This window comes from Mya arenaria, chromosome 6, assembly GCF_026914265.1.
Source record: "Mya arenaria isolate MELC-2E11 chromosome 6, ASM2691426v1".
Taxonomy (NCBI): Eukaryota; Metazoa; Mollusca; class Bivalvia; order Myida; family Myidae; genus Mya; species Mya arenaria.
Window position 1 is genome coordinate 65,900,668 of NC_069127.1, and position 19,666 is coordinate 65,920,333.

Here is a 19,666-nt window from a genome sequence, read left to right on the forward strand (position 1 = left end):
CAAATTGTTCACTAGCAGTTCACTCCTAGTGCACAAGGGTGTAAAGTTCGGTCTTAACAGTACTGTATGAATGAAGGAATTGATGCATGGCCATAAGATTGACTTCAGTTGCATTATGAATGCCACCCAGAGCCTGCCTTGGGATAAGATTAAGTGAACCATGACATCATAATTTGGTTCCCTGCCTGTCTTTGGAACATTAAGATTTAGTGAACCATGATGTCATAATTTGGTTCCCTGCCTGCCTTTGGAACATTAAGATTTAGTGGACCATGATGTCATAATTTGGTTCCCTGCCTGCCTTTGGAACATTAAGATTTAGTGGACCATGACATCATAATTTGGTTCCCTGCCTGCCTTTGGAACATTAAGATTTAGTGAACCATGACATCATTATTTGGTTCCCTGCCAGTGCCTGCCTTTGGAACATTAAGATTTAGTGAACCATGACATCATAAGTTGGTTCCCTGCCTGCCAGTGCCTGCCTTTGGAATATAAGATTTAGTGAACCATGACATCATAAGTTGGTTCCCTGCCTGCCAGTGCCTGCCAGTGCCTGCCTTTGGAATATTAAGATTAAGTGAACCATGACGTCATAATTTGTTTCCCTGCCTGCCTTTGGAATATTAAGATTTAGTGAACCATGACTTCATAATTTGGTTCCCTTCCTGCCAGTGCCTGCCTTTGGAATATTAAGATTAGGTGAACCATGACGTCATAATTTAGTTCCCTGCCTGCCAGTGCCTGCCTTTGATATATTAAGATTTAGTGAACAATGACGTCATAATTTGGTTCCCTGCCTTCCAGTGCCTGCCTTTTGAATATTAGATTAAGTGAACCATGACATCATAATTTGGTTCCCTGCCTTCCAGTGCCTGCCTTTGGAATATTAGATTAAGTGAACCATGACATCATAATTTGGTTCCCTGCCGGCAGAATACATGTTATAATCCAAGTAATTTGGAACATATTGATTGCCCCATCCTTTTTAATCCTATAAATTGTAAACAATATGATCCAACTATTACATACCATACATGACTGTTAAAAAAAATGCTGTTGTTATACCCCCACAAACAAAGTTTGAGGGGGTATATAGGAGTGAGCTTGTCGGTCGGTCTGTCTGTCAGTCGGTCGGTCGGTCTGTCGGTTTTCATGGTTTCCGGACGATAACTCATGAAAGGCTAGACAGATTTGAAAAAATTTTGGTACACAGGTGTAACATCAGAAGATACAGGTCAAGTTCGATATTGGGGCTGGTGGGGCCAAGGTCAAGGTCACTGTTACTAAAAATAGAAAAACGGTTTCCGGACGATAACTCATGAAAGGCTTGACAGATTTATAAAAAAATTTGGTACACAGGTGTAACATCAGAAGATACAGGTCAAGTTCGATATTGGGGCTGGTGGGGCCAAGGTCAAGGTCATTGTTACTAAAAAAAGAAAAAGGTTTCTGGACGATAACTCATGAAAGGCTAAACGGATTTGAACAATTTTTGGTACACAGGTGTAACATCAGAAGATACAGGCCAAGTTCGATATTGGGGCTGGTGGGGTCAAGGTTACTGTTACTGAAAATAGAAAAATGGTTTCTGGACGATAACTCATGAAAGGCTTGACAGATTTGAACATTTTTTGGTACACAGGTGTAACATCTGAAGATACAGGTCAAGTTCGATATTGGGGCTGGTGGGACCAAGGTCAAGGTCACTGTTACTAAAAATAGAAAAATGGTTTCTGCTTCATAACTTTAATTGGGCATGAGATATTGTGATGAAACTTGCTGTATAGGCAGCCTCTGTGAAGACAATGCTTGTGATTGAAAATGGGGCCAGTGGAGTAAAGGTTTTTGTCCACTGTTACGAAAAAGAAAAACGGTTTCCGGACAAACAATACATGCATTATATAAGAAGATCCAGTGTGCAGTAACCTTGGAGTTATGGCCTCTTTTCAAAGGAATGGTTTGCCATTCCTGTGTCCAGGCGGCATTTGGGGGTATTCGTCACTCCTGTGACAGCTCTAGTTCACTTCGTAATGTCAAAGAAACATCCATGTTTTCTCTAAAGAAATTTCTTGGGATAGCTTCTGTATCGGCTGAGCACTTTTTGGCATATTTTCAATCTGATTTTCACATTTATTCAACTAGACATTTATTTGACAATTCAAATAACAGAATGATTGTTTACCCATTGGTGATAAAATATTTTTAAGAAAACTCATTCTCAGTGATTAAACTAGATTGAATTGGAAAATAAACATTTTTGATTATTTCTTCTATTTATTTACTTTTTTCCTCCTTCTGCTGACGATATTTTTTTTTAGGTCAGAGTAACAAAAATTAGAACTCTCATCTTATTGCCTGTTAGAATGTAAATATCATAGCAACAACAGGAGCTATATTTCGTGTATTAATCATTTCTTGATATTTATTACTTAGTGAAGTGTCTGTAGTATGGACTTTGTAAAATTAGCAATTTCTTTAAATGTCTTGCAAATGTCACATATGCAGGAAATTCCATCAGTTTTTGCAAATAAGTTAGCAGGCAAAGTAAGAGGGAAATTGGACAGACAATACTATGGTACAAGCAATACATTATAAACCCTCTAGAGATTGAGACAATTTTCCTATAGTTTCTGTATAATTGTCCCATAAAATCAGTGGATGATTTGGTTGCTTGTCACGATGTTTACTTGGCGAGGATTTTAACGCAGTAGATTTGTCTTGCTCGTTTATCCTCACATAGGATCTAATCCATACATGCCATATTCTCCCGGTGGGGGGGAATATCCCCCGGAATTTTGACCCATCCCCTGGGTCCCCGCCAGGGGATCCATATCTCATGGAATAAAAAAAATAAATAATAATAATTGCTTAAGGTTGACAGTGGAAAGCATCAATATTATTATGAGTGTGAAATTCCATGAAGGACCCTGTTGACTTAGTCCAAAAATTATTGTAATTTGGGTGTATTTGTTCTTATATTATAAATGCAGATATTGGGCAAATTTTCATCACGTTAAAATCCCCTGGCGTAATATCAAAATCCCCTGGTATTCAGACCAAAATCCCCTGTGAAGCCTCTCAGAAATATGGCATGTATGGATCTGTTTGAGTATAAATGGAAATGCGGTAGCTGAAAGTTAATTTACTCAAATAATTTTAAGATATGATTTTAAGCTTGTCTGTATTTCGAGAAAAAGTATAAGCATTGCCATAGCTGTGGTGTTTCTATTGTGGTGCTTTGTGACGCAACCCTTTACCATTAAAAGGATTCTATTAAGGATTTTCACATGAAACAATTATTTAAAGATGTATTGATGCATATTTGTCAAAGTCGATCAATTTAGCATAATCATTTGTTGAGAAATGCCTTTTTGCCATCATGTGTATCAAGTTCAATATCTCTTGCTTTTAATTTGTTGATTAATGTCTCGTGTGTTAATAATGTTCTATCAAGCTAGCCTGATAAGTTGTTGAATAATGCACCATGTGTGTGTATCACAAAGTTCTGTCACTCCAGCTTGATAAATTGTTAAGTTATGCCCCCTTTGCCAACGTGTGTATACCAAGTTCTATCACTCTAGCATGCTGTTGAGTTATGACCCCTTTGCCAATGTGTGTGTACCAAGTTCTATCACTCTAGCTTGATAAATTGTTAATTTATTTCCCCTTTACCAACATGTGTGTACCAATTTCTATCACTCTAGCATGATAAATTGTTGAGTTATGCCCCCTTTACTTACGTGTGTGTATCAAGTTCTATCACTCTAGCTTGATTAATTGTTGAGTTGTGCCCCCTTTACCAACATGTGTGTATCAAGTTCTATCACACTAGCGTGATAAATTGTTGAGTTATCCCCCCTCTACCAACATATGTGTATCAAGTTCTATCACTCTAGCTTGATTAATTGTTGAGTTATGCCCCCTTTGCCAACGTGTGTGTATCAAGTTCTATCACTCTAGCTTGATTAATTGTTGATTTATGCCCCCTTTGCCAACGTGTGTGTATCAAGTTCTATCACTCTAGCTTGATTAATTGTTGAGTTATGCCCCCTTTGCCAACGTGTGTGTATCAAGTTCTATCACTCTAGCTTGATTAATTGTTGAGTTATGCCCCCTTTGCCAACGTGTGTGTATCGAGTTCTCTCACTGTAGCATGATAAATTGTTAAGTTAAGCCCCCCTGCAAATGGAGAAAATGGTTGAGCATAGGCATCTGCTTATGGTGTTTTTTTTGTGATTATCTGACATTAATTTCCCAACACCCTAAAATCCCATAATAGGGTCAAACTGAGAAGCACAATATTTTTGAGAGTTATGATAATTACAATTTTTTATATATAGATTGGCCTGAAACAGGCAGTCAGACTGCAGGTGTTTAATGTTGTTCAGAATTTTGTGTTGAAGTTTTTTTTTGCATGTCATAAATTCAACAGTTTTATTTGATCTTCATGAAACTTGGTCAGAATATCTGTCATCATGATATTTAAGACCAATGTGTGACAATAAATGTTCTAAAACCATGTTCACCTTTCTCTATTTCAGAAGCTAAGCCTGTGTATCGCACTATCTGGGTCGTTCCTGTTCTGTCTCTTCTGGCAGTTTAACCAGTTTGTCATGTTACTACAGTCTCTCGCACTGTTTGGGGTGTGGATACTGGACCTAGTCCCCGCCAACAAGGTATGATCTGTTAGACTTGCAAGAGTCACATTGTCATGTTGCTACAGTCTCTCGCACTGTTTGGGGTGTGGATACTGGACCTAGTCCCCGCCAACAAGGTATGATCTGTTAGCCTTGCTGGAGTCACATTGTCATGTTACTACAGTCTCTCGCACTGTTTGGGGTGTGGATACTGGACCTAGTCCCCGCCAACAAGGTATGATCTGTTAGCCTTGCAGGAGTCACATTGTCATGTTACTACAGTCTCTCGCACTGTTTGGGTTGTGGATACTGGACCTAGTCCCCGCCAACAAGGTATGATCTGTTAGACTTGGAGGCGGATTATCATGTTTTAGCTGCTTTGTCTTTCGAAGCCATGACTGAAAACTGATAAAACTGTCCCAAGATATTTACATGAATTTTAGTGCAGTCATCAGTTGCCAAGGACATTATGCCAATTATAAAGCCAAGTCCCATTGCTCAAGCTTAATAATTGTAGAGTTATGCCCCCTTTCATCTGAAAAACAACAACAGAAGATCTTTGGCATTTGCTCTGCGGCATTCTCATTGGGTTTGTTGTCAAGCATTAATGGGAATTTGGGGTATAACAAAGACAAAGGAATATTTGAAGTAAGTACTGTAACACAGTCACTCTCTGCTGAAAGTTTAAATTGTTACACAATGTAGAATATTTCAAATTTGATCATATTGCTTTCAGTGAAGGCATAGAAATGTAGGCAGACAATCCTCTGTGTTGCACCAGAGAATTTAATGAATCAATTACAAAAACCAATTAGCTATTAACCTTTTAGTACATTAATATTTTTAGAATATATTGTTCAGTTAATTATTGTCTGTGAAATGGTTTATTTTTCGTTGTGTCATCAATTTCTTGCATTCTGAAATTTTCAGACTTAAGTGTTTGAAATTACATTTTGTCCAATGGACTGGCAGTATTGTTCAAATCTGTTGTATGTATGATTTTTGATTATCAGCAGGCAATTGTTCTCGATTTTAATTAGGTGAATTAGGCCTTGGCCAGTAGACAAAATATAATTTCAGACACTAAACTGGGCGATGGATAACAGCTTGTGTTTGCCTTAATAAACGAACTTTATATATATATCATCAAATCATTTATTTTGGTAAAAACATGCTTCCATCCATTTCTTAAATTCACTGCTTCTGCAAGGGTGTAGAAATTAATTTAAATACCCCCCCCCCCCCCCCCCACACACACACACAAACACATACACAAAATAAATTTAAGCCTTTTTCAAACACAAAAATCTAGTCTTCTGGTGTATGTCGTTTTCATGATTTCATCCTTCAAAAACACATTTATCATATATACATAAAATTATGTTGATTAAGTTTGTGGCGGTGAAACTTGACATAAATGTACCAAGTCTTGAATATGAACTGCATCTATTTATGACAATGAGGGCAATCTAATGAATCTAATCACTCTCATATTCTGATTAAGTATCGTATTCCAGACCACATGCCATGTCATATGCCAGCAGTTCTCTTCTAATAATATCTGTTATTTCTTCCATATTTTTTTTGGACAACCATAATCATACATGCTGATTTGCTCACACTCTGCTTGAAACCTCTTGGCCATTAATACTTACATTCATCATCGCTTGCAACATGTCATTTTAGCTCGACTATTAGAAGAATAAAAAGGCTTTACAGCATAAAGCCTATGTTTCAAATGCTCCTTAGAAGCGATATGTCATCTGAGATTAAAGCAGCAATAATAATTCAACTGACAGAATTTCCTAAAGTGGTTTACATGTCTATGCCAATTATCAAACTAACGGAGATCGCCGAATATCTCCAACTCCTGCTACATTACAGTTCAGGATAATACTGCTACTTAACGATGTGTCCCTACCGGCTTTTGTATCTACAAAGTGTCAGCACCATGATGCGGGTCATTTAAATATGACCTTTAGATGATCAAGCCCAAATTTTTGCACTAATGCTTGGCATCATGTTTTTTAACAAGCCCTGCTATATAAAATCCAGATTTTGAGCAAGCCCAGAATACATTTTACCTGTGTAGAGTTTACGGGCTTGTGCTAATTGTGACCACTGTGATACTCTTACTTAAGAAGTACATAACGCTAACTTTCGGGTTAAAATGATCCTGTCTCTACGGGGGTTTGTGTTCTACAAAGTGGCAACACCTTGATACTTGTATTTTAGATATATTTATCGTACTTTTCAGGTTCGAATGATACTGCTATTTAACGCAGTGTCTCTCCTGAGTGTGTGTGTTCTACAAAGTGTCAACACCATGATTCTGGGATCGCTAGTCATGAGTTTTATCCCAGCAACCTTCTTGCTCATGTATTTCAAAGTAAGTAGCTGTTGGATTTGCTTTTAATTTTGGAAAACAAAATGTGAATTTTGGAGTTAGAATAAAAAGAATAAAAGTTCATTGTTATGGCTTTAGTGTCATAAGCGTCATCCTGAAAATCTTTTCAACCTACTCAAATCAATTTTGGTACGCATGTTTACAATACACATGTACAGCAAGGGCCATAATTCAAGCTTTAATAATTGTTGAGTTATGCCCCTTGATTGACTGAAAAAACAACAACAGAATCACATTGTCATAATTTACTCTTGTGTTTAGAAGTGATATAAATTTTAATTAAAGAAGTTTGTTTTGTTTTGGGCGGTTAAATTTTATTGCTATTATACAACTGCTTCTTCCTGTCCTCTGTGTGGTCTCGTTTATCAACCAGCATTTTTAAACTTTTGTTTGTACTGCATTTTTACCTCAACTGTTTTTTGTATTCTATAAATACATATTTTGAAGTAAACAGTGAAGGTATTGTCGGCTTGATGTCACCGCCCTTGCACAATTCTGAAACCTAGGCCATATTTGAAGTAACAGTGAATATTTTCACATGTCATGTTAGCTGTGACAATTAACAAATGTGTATCATCCCCGACCCCCAACCCCCACCCCCACCCCCACCCCCCCCCCCAAAAAAAAAAATTGAAAAAATAAATAAATTGTCTGGTTTTAATAACTGTAGAGTAATGGCCCTTGATTGCCTGAAAACAACAACAGATGAGCAGTGGCATCCCTATGTGGTGCTCTTGTTACTTTGAAATGTTGCTTTTTCACATAAACTTTGATGAAATAACGCTATGTAAGATCCTGTGATTAAATAAGATACAAGCAATGTTGCTTTCATATTTATAAGGATGAAATAACGCTGTGTAAGATTATGTGATTGCTTAAGATACAGATCTCGACCAATACAATAACAGAGGATATATATCATGAAGCCACTGACATTTCTTATTCAAAGTAGATTCATTTACAAGTCTAACAGTGTTAAAAAACTCCAAATATATCCATTTGGATGATTTAATGGAACCATTATATACCCCTTAATGACACCCTTCTAGAATATTCATTATCATCATTTTGCAATTCTCCGGAAAAGATATTCAAGGTTTTGCAATGTATTACTGAGCAAATATTCAAATCAATGTTGTCTCTTTCTAGAGCAGATATTCAAATAACGCAATATAAGTTCAGAGTCCAGTTTTATCGGCGCTAGAACAAATGCCAAATGACAAGCCTTCGAGACACATTACATAATATGTTAAAATAAATTTCGATAAATGTCCATTTCAAGATATCTGTGGGTGTATGAAAAACATAAGGGTTATTTTTGGAGATGTACTGTAAGCCTGTTAAAGTCGTTGACTTATTTTCCTTTTTTGGAACATATTTAGATATTTAAAGGGAAGAAATTATTTGTCATGTCAATTTCAAGGAGGTTGAATTTATGTATGGTTGCACAAGTGTTGAAATGATATCTATTATTTTCAGGGAAATCAGCTTCTTACACCATTCCGATACTTTTACATTCTCTTTAAAACCTTTTAGACATGATTAAAGAGATTTTCACTTGTTTGAGAGAGATTTATATAAAAACCTTTTTACAGATATTCTACATTGATTTTTCTCAGGGAGATTTGTTGGCACCTTACAGTATTCTGGTACGAATATCTTGGCTGCATTCTTAATTTCTGTTTTAGGTAGATTCATTAACAGCACGAATCTCTAAGGTAACTTTCTACATTTCTGTTTCAGTGAGATTCATTAACACCATGCAGTATTCCGACACGAATTTCTAAGGTGACTTTCTACATTTCTGTTTCAGTGAGATTCATTAACGCCATGCAGTATTCCGACACGAATCTCTAAGGTGACTTTCTACATTTCTGTTTCAGTGAGATTCATTAACGCCATGCAGTATTCCGACACGAATCTCTAAGGTGACTTTCTACATTTCTGTTTCAGTGAGATTCATTAACACCATGCAGTATTCCGACACGAATCTCTAAGGTGACTTTCTACATTTCTGTTTCAGTGAGATTCATTAACGCCATGCAGTATTCCGACACGAATTTCTAAGGTGACTTTCTACATTTCTGTTTCAGTGAGATTCATTAACACAATGCAGTATTCCGGCACGAATCTCTAAGGTGACTATCTACATTTCTGTTTCAGTGAGATTCATTAACGCCATGCAGTATTCCGACACGAATCTCTAAGGTGACTTTCTACATTTCTGTTTCAGTGAGATTCATTAACGCCATGCAGTATTCCGACACGAATCTCTAAGGTGACTTTCTACATTTCTGTTTCAGTGAGATTCATTAACGCCATGCAGTATTCCGGCATGAATGTCTAAGGTTGCTATCTACATTTCTGTTTTAGGGAGATTCATTAACACAATGCAGTATTCCGGCATGAATGTCTAAGGTTGCTATCTACATTTCTGTTTTAGGGATATTCATTAACACCATGCAGTATTCCGGCACGAATGTCTAAGGTTGCTTTCTATATTTCTGTTTCAATGAGATTCATTAACACCATGCAGTATTCCGGCACGAATGTCTAAGGTTGCTTTCTACATTTCTGTTTTAGGTAGATTCATAGACACCATGCTGTATTCCGGCACAAATATCTAAGGTGGCTGTCTACATTTCTGTTTTAGGGAGATTCATTAACACCATGCAGTAATCCGGCACGAATGTCTAAGGTTGCTTTCTACATTTCTGTTTTAGGGAGATTCATTAACACCATGCAGTATTCCGGCACGAATGTCTAAGGTTGCTTTCTACATTTCTGTTTTAGGGAGATTCATTAACACCATGCAGTATTCCGGCACGAATGTCTAAGGTTGCTTTTTATATTTCTGTTTCAGTGAGAATCATTAACACCATGCAGTATTCCGGCACGAATGTCTAAGGTTGCTTTCTACATTTCTGTTTTAGGGAGATTCATAGACACCATGCTGTATTCCGGCACAAATATCTAAGGTGGCTGTCTACATTTCTGTTTTAGGGAGATTCATTAACACCATGCAGTATTCCGGCACGAATGTCAAAGGTTGCTTTCTACATTTCTGTTTTAGGGAGATTCATAGACACCATGCTGTATTCCGGCACAAATATCTAAGGTGGCCGTCTACATTTCTGTTTTAGGGAGATTCATTAACACCATGCAGTATTCCGGCATGAATGTCTAAGGTTGCTTTCTACATTTCTGTTTTAGGGAGATTCATTAACATCATGCAGTATTCCGGCATGAATATACTAGGTGGCTGTCTACATTTATGTTCCAGGGAGATTCATTAATACCAAGTAGTATTTCGGCATGAATATCTAAGGTGACTGTCTACATTTCTGTTTCAGGGAGATTCATTAACACCATGCAGTATTCCAGCACGAATATCTAAGGTGGCTTTCTACAGTATTACCTCCATCATTCTCATGTTCTTCATTAACATTGCTGTCAAGGTAATGTATTTCTGATTCATATATTTCATCTTTATTTTTAGTCTTGAAATCTTTTGATTGTTGATGATTATGAAGTCTGAATAGTAGCTAAATTAATAGCGTAAGAGGGTGATAGTGGTCTAAGGGTATAGGTGTCTGTCTTTAAACAAAGAGGGTTGAGGGTTCGATCCCCACCAGGGATACATTTTCATGGCCTCTGAAAAAAACACCAGTACTGGTTTCTTCACAGGAAACAGACTCTCAAGTGATTTCATATCAGCTCTCAGCTGTTTTTACAATGAAATAAAATGAATTAGTTTTAACTAATCTAAATTACCATAGCCTATTAATGCTTTGCCCCATTGGGGTGGGGGTCATGGTGGGGGCATAAGAGATATAGACTTACTGTAAATGGTGTTGTTTTAATCCAACCCTTAGCAAGGACAGTTGTTGAAAACCCTTGAGTAGGACCAAAAATCTAAGTTCAGATGTAGGATCATTATTAACTTGTAAATATTTGTTCAAGATATTCTTGTGTTTTAGAGGCATTGGTTAAGATTTTCAAAGTCGGATGTTAGCAAATGCCCAAGAATCAAAATGCAAAATAAATTGACGAATCATGATGTGATGTTTCGTTCAATGTTGTGCACTACTATATTCAAGACTATACTCGAGACCACATGTCTGGTGCTTTTCTGCTAAAATGACATACTTATTCATTCAGGTTTTTCCTCACAAGCTCTGTTTTACTGTTCTCGGAATCCTTTTGACACTGAAATCAACATTTTTGATGCCTAATAAATTTTGCTAAAGAATTATAGAAATAATCCCCCTTGATAAATTTGAAAGTGGTCAATGAATGGCATTGGTATTTGTCTCTTGTTAGCTCACCTGTCACGTAGTGACAAGGTGAGCTTTTGTGATCACTCTTCGTCCGTCGTCCGTCCGTCCGTCCGTTCACAATTGCTTGTGAACACAATAGAGGTCACAATTTTGACCTAATCTTTATGAAACTTGGTCAGACTGTTCATCTCTATGAAATCTAGGTCAAGTTCGATATTGGGTCATCTGGGGTCAAAAACTAGGTCACTAGGTCAATTAGTAGAAAAACCTTGTGAACACAATAGAGGTCACAATTTTAGCCTAATCTCAATGCAACTTGGTCAGAATGGTCATCTGTATAAAATCTAGGTCAAGTTCGATATTGGGTCATCCGCGGTCAATAATTAGGTCACTAGGTCAATTAGTAGAAAAACCTTGTGAACACAATAGAGGTCACAATTTTAGCCTAATCTCAATGCAACTTGGTCAGAATGATCATCTCTATAAAATGTAGGTCAAGTTCGATATTGGGTCATCCGCGGTCAACAACTAGGTCACTAGGTCATTTAGTACAAAAACCTTGTGAACACAATAGAGGTCACAATTTTAGCCTAATCTCAATGCAACTTGGTCAGAATAATCATCTCTATAAAATCTAGGTCAAGTTCGATATTGGGTCATCCGCAGTCAATAACTAGGTCACTAGGTCAATTATTAGAAAAACCTTGTGAACACAACAGAGGTCACAATTTTGACCTAATCTTTATGAAACTTGATCAGACTGATCATCTCTATGAAATCTAGGTCAAGTTCGATATTGGGTCATCTGGGGTCAAAAACTAGGTCAGTAGGTCAATTAGTAGAAATACCTTGTGAACACATTAGAGGTCACAATTTTAGCCTAATCTCAATGCAACTTGGTCAGAATGATCATCTCTATAAAATGTAGGTCAAGTTCGATATTGGGTCATCCGCGGTCAACAACTAGGTCACTAGGTCAATTAGTACAAAAACCTTGTGAACACAATAGAGGTCACAATTTTAGCCTAATCTCAATGCAAGTTGGTCAGAATAATCATCTCTATAAAATCTAGGTCAAGTTCGATATTGGGTCATCCGCAAACAATAACTAGGTCACTAGGTCAATTATTAGAAAAACCTTGTGAACACAACAGAGGTCACAATTTTGACCTAATCTTTATGAAACTTGGTCAGACTGATCATCTCTATGAAATCTAGGTCAAGTTTGATATTGGGTCATCTGGGGTCAAAAACTAGGTCAGTAGGTCAATTAGTAGAAATACCTTGTGAACACATTAGAGGTCACAATTTTAGCCTAATCTCAATGCAACTTGGTCAGAATGATCATCTCTATAAAATCTAGGTCAAGTTCGGTATTGGGTCATCCGCGGTCAATAACTAGGTCACTAGGTCAATTAGTAGAAAAACCTTGTGAACACAATAGAGGTCACAATTTTAGCCTAATCTCAATGCAACTTGGTCAGAATGATCATCGCTATAAAATGTAGGTCAAGTTTGATATTGGGTCATTCACGGTCAATAACTAGGTCACTAGGTCAATTAGTACAAAAACCTTGTGAACACAAGAGAGGTCCAATTTTAGCCTAATCTCAATGCAACTTAGTCAGAATGATCATCTCTATAAAATCTAGGTCAAGTTCGATATTGGGTCATCCGCGGTCAATAACTAGGTCACTAGGTCAATTAGTACAAAAACCTTGTGAACACAATAGAGGTAACAATTTTAGGCTAATCTTAATGCAACTTGGTCAGAATGATCATCTCTATAAAATCTGGGTCAAGTTCGATATTGGGTCATACGCAGTCAATAACTAGGTCACTAGGTCAATTATTAGAAAAACCTTGTGAACAAAATAGAGGTCACAATTTTAGCCTTATCTTAATGAAACTTGGTCAGAATGATCATCTTAACATAAGCTAGGTCAAGTTCCATATTGGGTCAACCCAGGTCAAAAACTAGGTCACTAGGTCAATTAGTAGAAAAACCTTGTGAACACAATAGAGGTCACAATTTTAGCCTAATCTCAATGCAACTTGGTCAGGATGATCATCTTTATAAAATGTAGGTCAAGTTCGATATTGGGTCATCCGCGGTCAACAACTAGGTCACTAGGTCAATTAGTACAAAAACCTTGTGAACACAATAGAGGTCACAATTTTAGCCTAATCTCAATGCAAGTTGGTCAGAATAATCATCTCTATAAAATCTAGGTCAAGTTCGATATTGGGTCATCCGCAGTCAATAACTAGGTCACTAGGTCAATTATTAGAAAAACCTTGTGAACACAACAGAGGTCACAATTTTGACCTAATCTTTATGAAACTTGGTCAGACTGATCATCTCTATGAAATCTAGGTCAAGTTCGATATTGGGTCATCTGGGGTCAAAAACTAGGTCAGTAGGTCAATTAGTAGAAATACCTTGTGAACACATTAGAGGTCACAATTTTAGCCTAATCTCAATGCAACTTGGTCAGAATGATCATCTCTATAAAATTTAGGTCAAGTTCGATATTGGGTCATCCGCGGTCAATAACTAGGTCACTAGGTCAATTAGTAGAAAAACCTTGTGAACACAATAGAGGTCACAATTTTAGCCTAATCTCAATGCAACTTGGTCAGAATGATCATCGCTATAAAATGTAGGTCAAGTTTGATATTGGGTCATTCACGGTCAATAACTAGGTCACTAGGTCAATTAGTACAAAAACCTTGTGAACACAATAGAGGTCACAATTTTAGCCTAATCTCAATGCAACTTGGTCAGAATGATCATCTCTATAAAATCTAGGTCAAGTTCGATATTGGGTCATCTGCGGTCTACAGGTGAGCGATACAGGGCCATCATGGCCCTCTTGTTTAAAGTTCTACATGTTACTTTCTTTCAGACCATCTTAAATTTGGAGGCAGACGAGCATATATTCAAGTTCTTGCTCAACAAGTTTGGAATAGGAAATCCAAGGTACAGATCTTATGAGTTTTATAAACTCCAGTCAAGTCAAGTAAATATATGTTTATTGTCAGATATTATCATTTATGTAACATTTAAATAATAAGCTATGTCAAAACTGTTGAACAATTTTTCGAGCTAACTGTCATAGTTTTTTTCCTAGATTTTGTTTTCAAAGCAAACCATTTCTATTAATCATATACTAATATGCATACTTTCCAGTGAACTGAAAATTTGCTGTTTGTTTAAGGTTAATATTTCCTTATTTTCTTAACGAATATTTCCAGTTGTTGATACTTTGACTTTTGAATGTTTTAAACCAAAGATTATGTAAAATTATACATATTTTTTTCAAATAAAATAATATTAACATCAAGGTATATTTCAGGGACTTTGATTCTCGCCTATATCTGTGTATCGAGGCATTTGGCTTTCTCCAACTGGACACGTTTGAGCGCATGTCCAAGCTTCTCGTGTTCCCGATTTATCTAGTCACACATCTTACACTGCTGGCAGTGTTGTTTATCGCCGTCATGCAAAATTGGAGGTAATATCAAAGATGAGTCCATCTTACCACCAAACGTATTGTATGATCAGTGTTTTATCCCCCGCTGAACCAAATGTTTCAGGAAGGGGATATTTATTTGGCTTTGTTTGTCCAGTCTTCCAGCCATCTGTCAGACTGTTTGTGTTTTTGTTCGGAGCCATATCTTGATAGGGATTGGTCAGATAATGCTCAAACTTGGTCAAAATGTTGTCCTTGATGAAAACTCAACCGCTTGCATAAGTGGGTCACATTGGGTTAAAAACAAAGTCACTAGGACGAATCTTAGCAAAATCTTAAAGGATTGGTTAGATTATGTTCAAACTTGGTCAGAATGTTCGACTTGATCAATTCTTTATCGCTTGTAAAAGTGGGACACTTGGGGTAAACGAATAGAAGATTACTAGGTCAAATCTTAGAAAAAAATTCTGAACAAACGAGAGGTATTATATTTTGTTCAATATTCATCAAACTTCACCAGAACTTTTTCCCTTGATAAACTATTGTACATGTTAAAAACTGGGTCACATGTTATCAAAAATTAGGTCAATAAGTCAAATCTTAGATTGTTTTGTCTTGAACAATATCATTGTAATGATTGTTCAGATAATGTTGAAACTTGGACAGAATGTTACTCTTAATGAAATCTCCCTGCATTTTAAAGGTGGGTCACATGGCATCAAAAACAAGGTTACTATGTTAAATCTTTGAAAAAATCTTTGTAACATACTAGGGGCAATATATCGGATCCAATTTTGTTTTCTTTGATTAAATCATCAACTAGACTTAAAGTAGGTCAATGAGGTAAGAAACTGGGTCATTAGGTTAAATCTTGGAAAAATTATGTCTGGAACATAATATTGGTATCTACTTAATTCAAACTATGGTCAGAATATAGCCTTTGATGAAATCTTGGTAGTCTTAAAAAATAGGTCAAATTTGGTCAAAAACTAGGTCATAAGGTTAAATCTTAGAGAAGATTTGGGAACAAACAGAAATAATATATCTGCTCTAATCTTCATGGAACTTTATCAGAATATTAGCCTCATGAAATCTTGGATTATTTTGAAACTAGGGCACATGGAGTCAAAAACTAGGTCACTTGGTCAAATTTTAGAAAAACCCTGTGAACACTCTGAAGGCTATATTTTTGCATTTTTTCTGGTCCAATCTTCATGAAACTTTAGCAGAATGTTTGCTTTGATGAAAAAAAACAAAACAACTCATTTGTTTAAAACTTGATAATGCTCGGTCAACATTTAGTTCACTAGATCAGACCTAAATGCTACAAAATATACCAAATTATTTTATTTAAAAAAAAATGCAAACTAACTCGTATCTCCAATCCAACATTCATAAGAGATAATCACTCTGCAGCCTTATTGCATGCTTCGATTTTAATATTTCACTAAACCTAGATCTCCCTTCCATCTTCGTTGCCTAATCAAGCAGGCAATATCCATTCAACAAATTTGCTTGTTTAAACGTTTATTTTGGTTGTTAATATATGCAATATATATTTTGTAAAACAAATCAGTTGGATAAAAAGAATTCACTATGTTTATATGAACATACAAATTAAATCTTTGAATTAAAATTTGTAGACACCCACATCGTAAAACTGGTTTCCACCTAATAACTTAAGGTAGCATTGATGGATAGTAATGAAAGTTGGTTTGTTAGTAGCTAATGTGAAGAGCCAGCTTGTGATTGCTTTTGAGGGGGATGGGGTCAAGGTCACTGTTACTAAAAATAGAAAAATGGTTGATGGATAGTAATGAAAGTTGGTGTGTAGGTAGCTCATTTGAAGAGCTAGCTTCGGGTTGCTTTTGAGGTGGGGTGGGGGCAAGGTTATGGTCACTGTAAATATAAAATTAAAAAAATGGTTTTCATCCAATTACTTTCGGCTGCTTCGTTTTACTTACTCAAACAAGAAATTTAGCTATAATTTCTGATTGCCCAAATTAAAAACCTGGTTTCGTTGCATTGCAGTGTTTCTAGTTTTGTTTGTTGGATTTACAATTGATTGAGTTATGATAGATATCTATTTAATTGTAATCACATCTTGATGTATTGCTACTGCTTATTGATATCAATGAAAAGAATAAAAACATACTGTAACAAAAAAATGACAAAATAATTGATATTGTGGTATTTCTAAATATATACTTCAAATCAATCAAAAAGATGCCAGGAATAAAGAATTAATGCTAACATAGACATATTAACAAGTACTTATACTTGTATCAGATTTAATAGTTAGAAATAAAGTATGGCAAAAAGACTAAACATTAATCAAGCTATACACAGTGAAATATTGGAAGTTTGTTTAAACTGTCAGTAGCATAGTTGTTCTTTTTTGATACAAGAACATTCTGTCCAATTGACAATTACGATATTGGCTTGTTTAAAATGAAAAACACCAACTAAAAAGAAAATCAGAATTTCTCAATAAAGAAATAGAGGGCATTACAATGGTCTTGTGCTCAAACCTCCTATTATTTATCACACCTAATCTTTGGTTATACTCCACAGTAACCACAGCCACGAGGTTGGTTTAAAGGACCATCCGTCTCCACGACATTCGCATCTTCTTTCATCTCGTCCTGATCTCGCCTTCCATGCAAGTAAGTGGCAATAATTACATTACGTCTTGGCTGGCAATAATTACATTACGTCTTGGCTGGCAATAATTACATTCCGTCTTGGCTGGCAATAATTACATTACGTCTTGGCTGGCAATAATTACATTACGTCTTGGCTGGCAATAATTACATTACGTCTTGGCTGGCAATAATTACATTACGTCTTGGCTGGCAATAATTACATTCCGTCTTGGCTGGCAATAATTACATTACGTCTTGGCTGGCAATAATTACATTACGTCTTGGCTGGCAATAATTACATTACGTCTTGGCTGGCAATAATTACATTACGTCTTGGCTGGCAATAATTACATTCCGTCTTGGCTGGCAATAATTACATTCCGTCTTGGCTGGCAATAATTACATTCCGTCTTGGCTGGCAATAATTACATTACGTCTTGGCTGGCAATAATTACATTACGTCTTGGCTGGCAATAATTACATTCCGTCTTGGCTGGCAATAATTACATTCCGTCTTGGCTGGCAATAATTACATTACGTCTTGGCTGGCAATAATTACATTACGTCTTGGCTGGCAATAATTACATTACGTCTTGGCTGTCAATGTGAGCTATTGAATTTGGTTGTTATCAACAGTTACTGTTCATTACTTGTAGAACATAGTGCATTGCAAAGATTTTGCTTGTTAGGGCATCTGTACATGTAGTTCAAAGAAAAAATGTCCAGGTATTGTCATAGCCTTATTGTCAGCAGTGCATCCTCTGAAGGACTGTCTCTATAAATCTAGGTCAAGTTTAATCAAGGTTCTTATAAACAGTGAAAAAATTGGCTTCCAGGTCAAATGTAAAACATAAAACTTTTAATACTCTAGGGGCCACATTTTCTTTCCAAACTCTATGAAACTTAGTCAAACATGTTTCTCTACTACTTTTAAGAATCCATCATGTCAAAGGGGTAGGTCACAAGGTAAAATATCTGAAATTAAGAGGCTTCATTTTTTACCCAATCTTGGTGAAACTTGGCCAGATTGTTCATATCTATGAATCTTCTTGATCAAAAAGTAGGTGACTTGTATAAATGTTTGAAAAACTTACAAACGTTTTACACAGGAGGATTAATTTTTAAATCTTCATGAAACTATGTCAGAGTGTATCAGTTTTAATCTATAGCCAGTACCATGGAGAATGTCTGGGGAAATAGTTTTAAACCCTTGTCACACCTGTTTCCTAATACTTTAATATATTCAAAATATTAAGCTATTGATTACTTTTAAGACAATGCTACAAATGCCATTTTACATTTTCAAATAAGCATGAATGTAGGTGGAAAGTGCTTTAAAACTTCCAGGTCTTCCAACTTAGAATGTTAATACTAGATATCTTATTGGAAAGAATTGATTTGGATTTCAAATGGCTTCAATTTGGACCAGAAGCCTATCAACATTTCGCAAATATGTCATATGTGTGAAGCAATAACTTTTTCATTTTAAAGATAATGACTTATTTATAAACTCAACATTTTTTTTCATAGAAAAACTGTTAAAGCTATTTATGGATCAGATATCCATTGTGGATGGAGAAAAAAGTTTAATTTGGAAATAACTCAAAGCTGTCAATGCCAGAATGTTGCTCCGATTGAGAAGGGATTTCAAAAGGACATATGCCCATTTTTGGTCAGTGGTAATATCGGTTTCGGTTTCTCAATAGACAGCATTCAATAACAGGTTTTCAATGTCCCCATATTTCCTCTTTTTCAGCATTGAATGAAACTGAAAAAAATGTTTATATAGTATATACACAAAGTTTACAAAGTAAAAAAGTATTCAAAAACGTAACAGTGTGATTTAGGGTTTGTATTCAATATTAAATTCTTATGCTTAAGCTTGGACATGCCTCAATAATATGATTCAGCCTCTTGGTCAATTGTTTTTATTGTCCAAATCAAAACACTGATTCTTATCTTAAATTTAAGTGAAAATAAGTTGGTTAATGGATGCTACCTCGGAGCCCAAATTTCTGTCAAATGCTGAATGGGTGAAATTTGACAGATATATGCATAACCTCAAAGTCCTGAAAGACATTCATTGATCTTCCTGTCAAGGCCTCAGCCATACATGGACATTAATATTCGACTCGATATAAAAATAGAACTTTGGTCCGTCTGAAACCATGCTGCTGATGTTTTATATGGTAATACGCTCATTTATGTAAAGTAAGTG

The 19,666-nt window shown here is 36.0% G+C and overlaps 1 protein-coding gene across 5 annotated transcripts in view; it reads left to right on the forward strand.

Moving 5' to 3' along the window:
• The window catches only part of LOC128238563 (probable C-mannosyltransferase DPY19L3), an 87,827-nt gene that overhangs the window by 58,504 nt on the left and 9,657 nt on the right, over positions 1–19,666 (forward strand). For all 5 annotated transcript variants that reach the window (XM_052954608.1, XM_052954609.1, XM_052954610.1 and 2 more), the window contains 6 exons: positions 4,545–4,679; positions 6,898–7,029; positions 10,401–10,505; positions 14,237–14,310; positions 14,687–14,845; positions 17,378–17,469. In XM_052954608.1, coding sequence (XP_052810568.1) covers positions 4,545–4,679; positions 6,898–7,029; positions 10,401–10,505; positions 14,237–14,310; positions 14,687–14,845; positions 17,378–17,469 — 697 coding nt within the window. The remainder of the gene's footprint in view (positions 1–4,544; positions 4,680–6,897; positions 7,030–10,400; positions 10,506–14,236; positions 14,311–14,686; positions 14,846–17,377; positions 17,470–19,666) is intronic.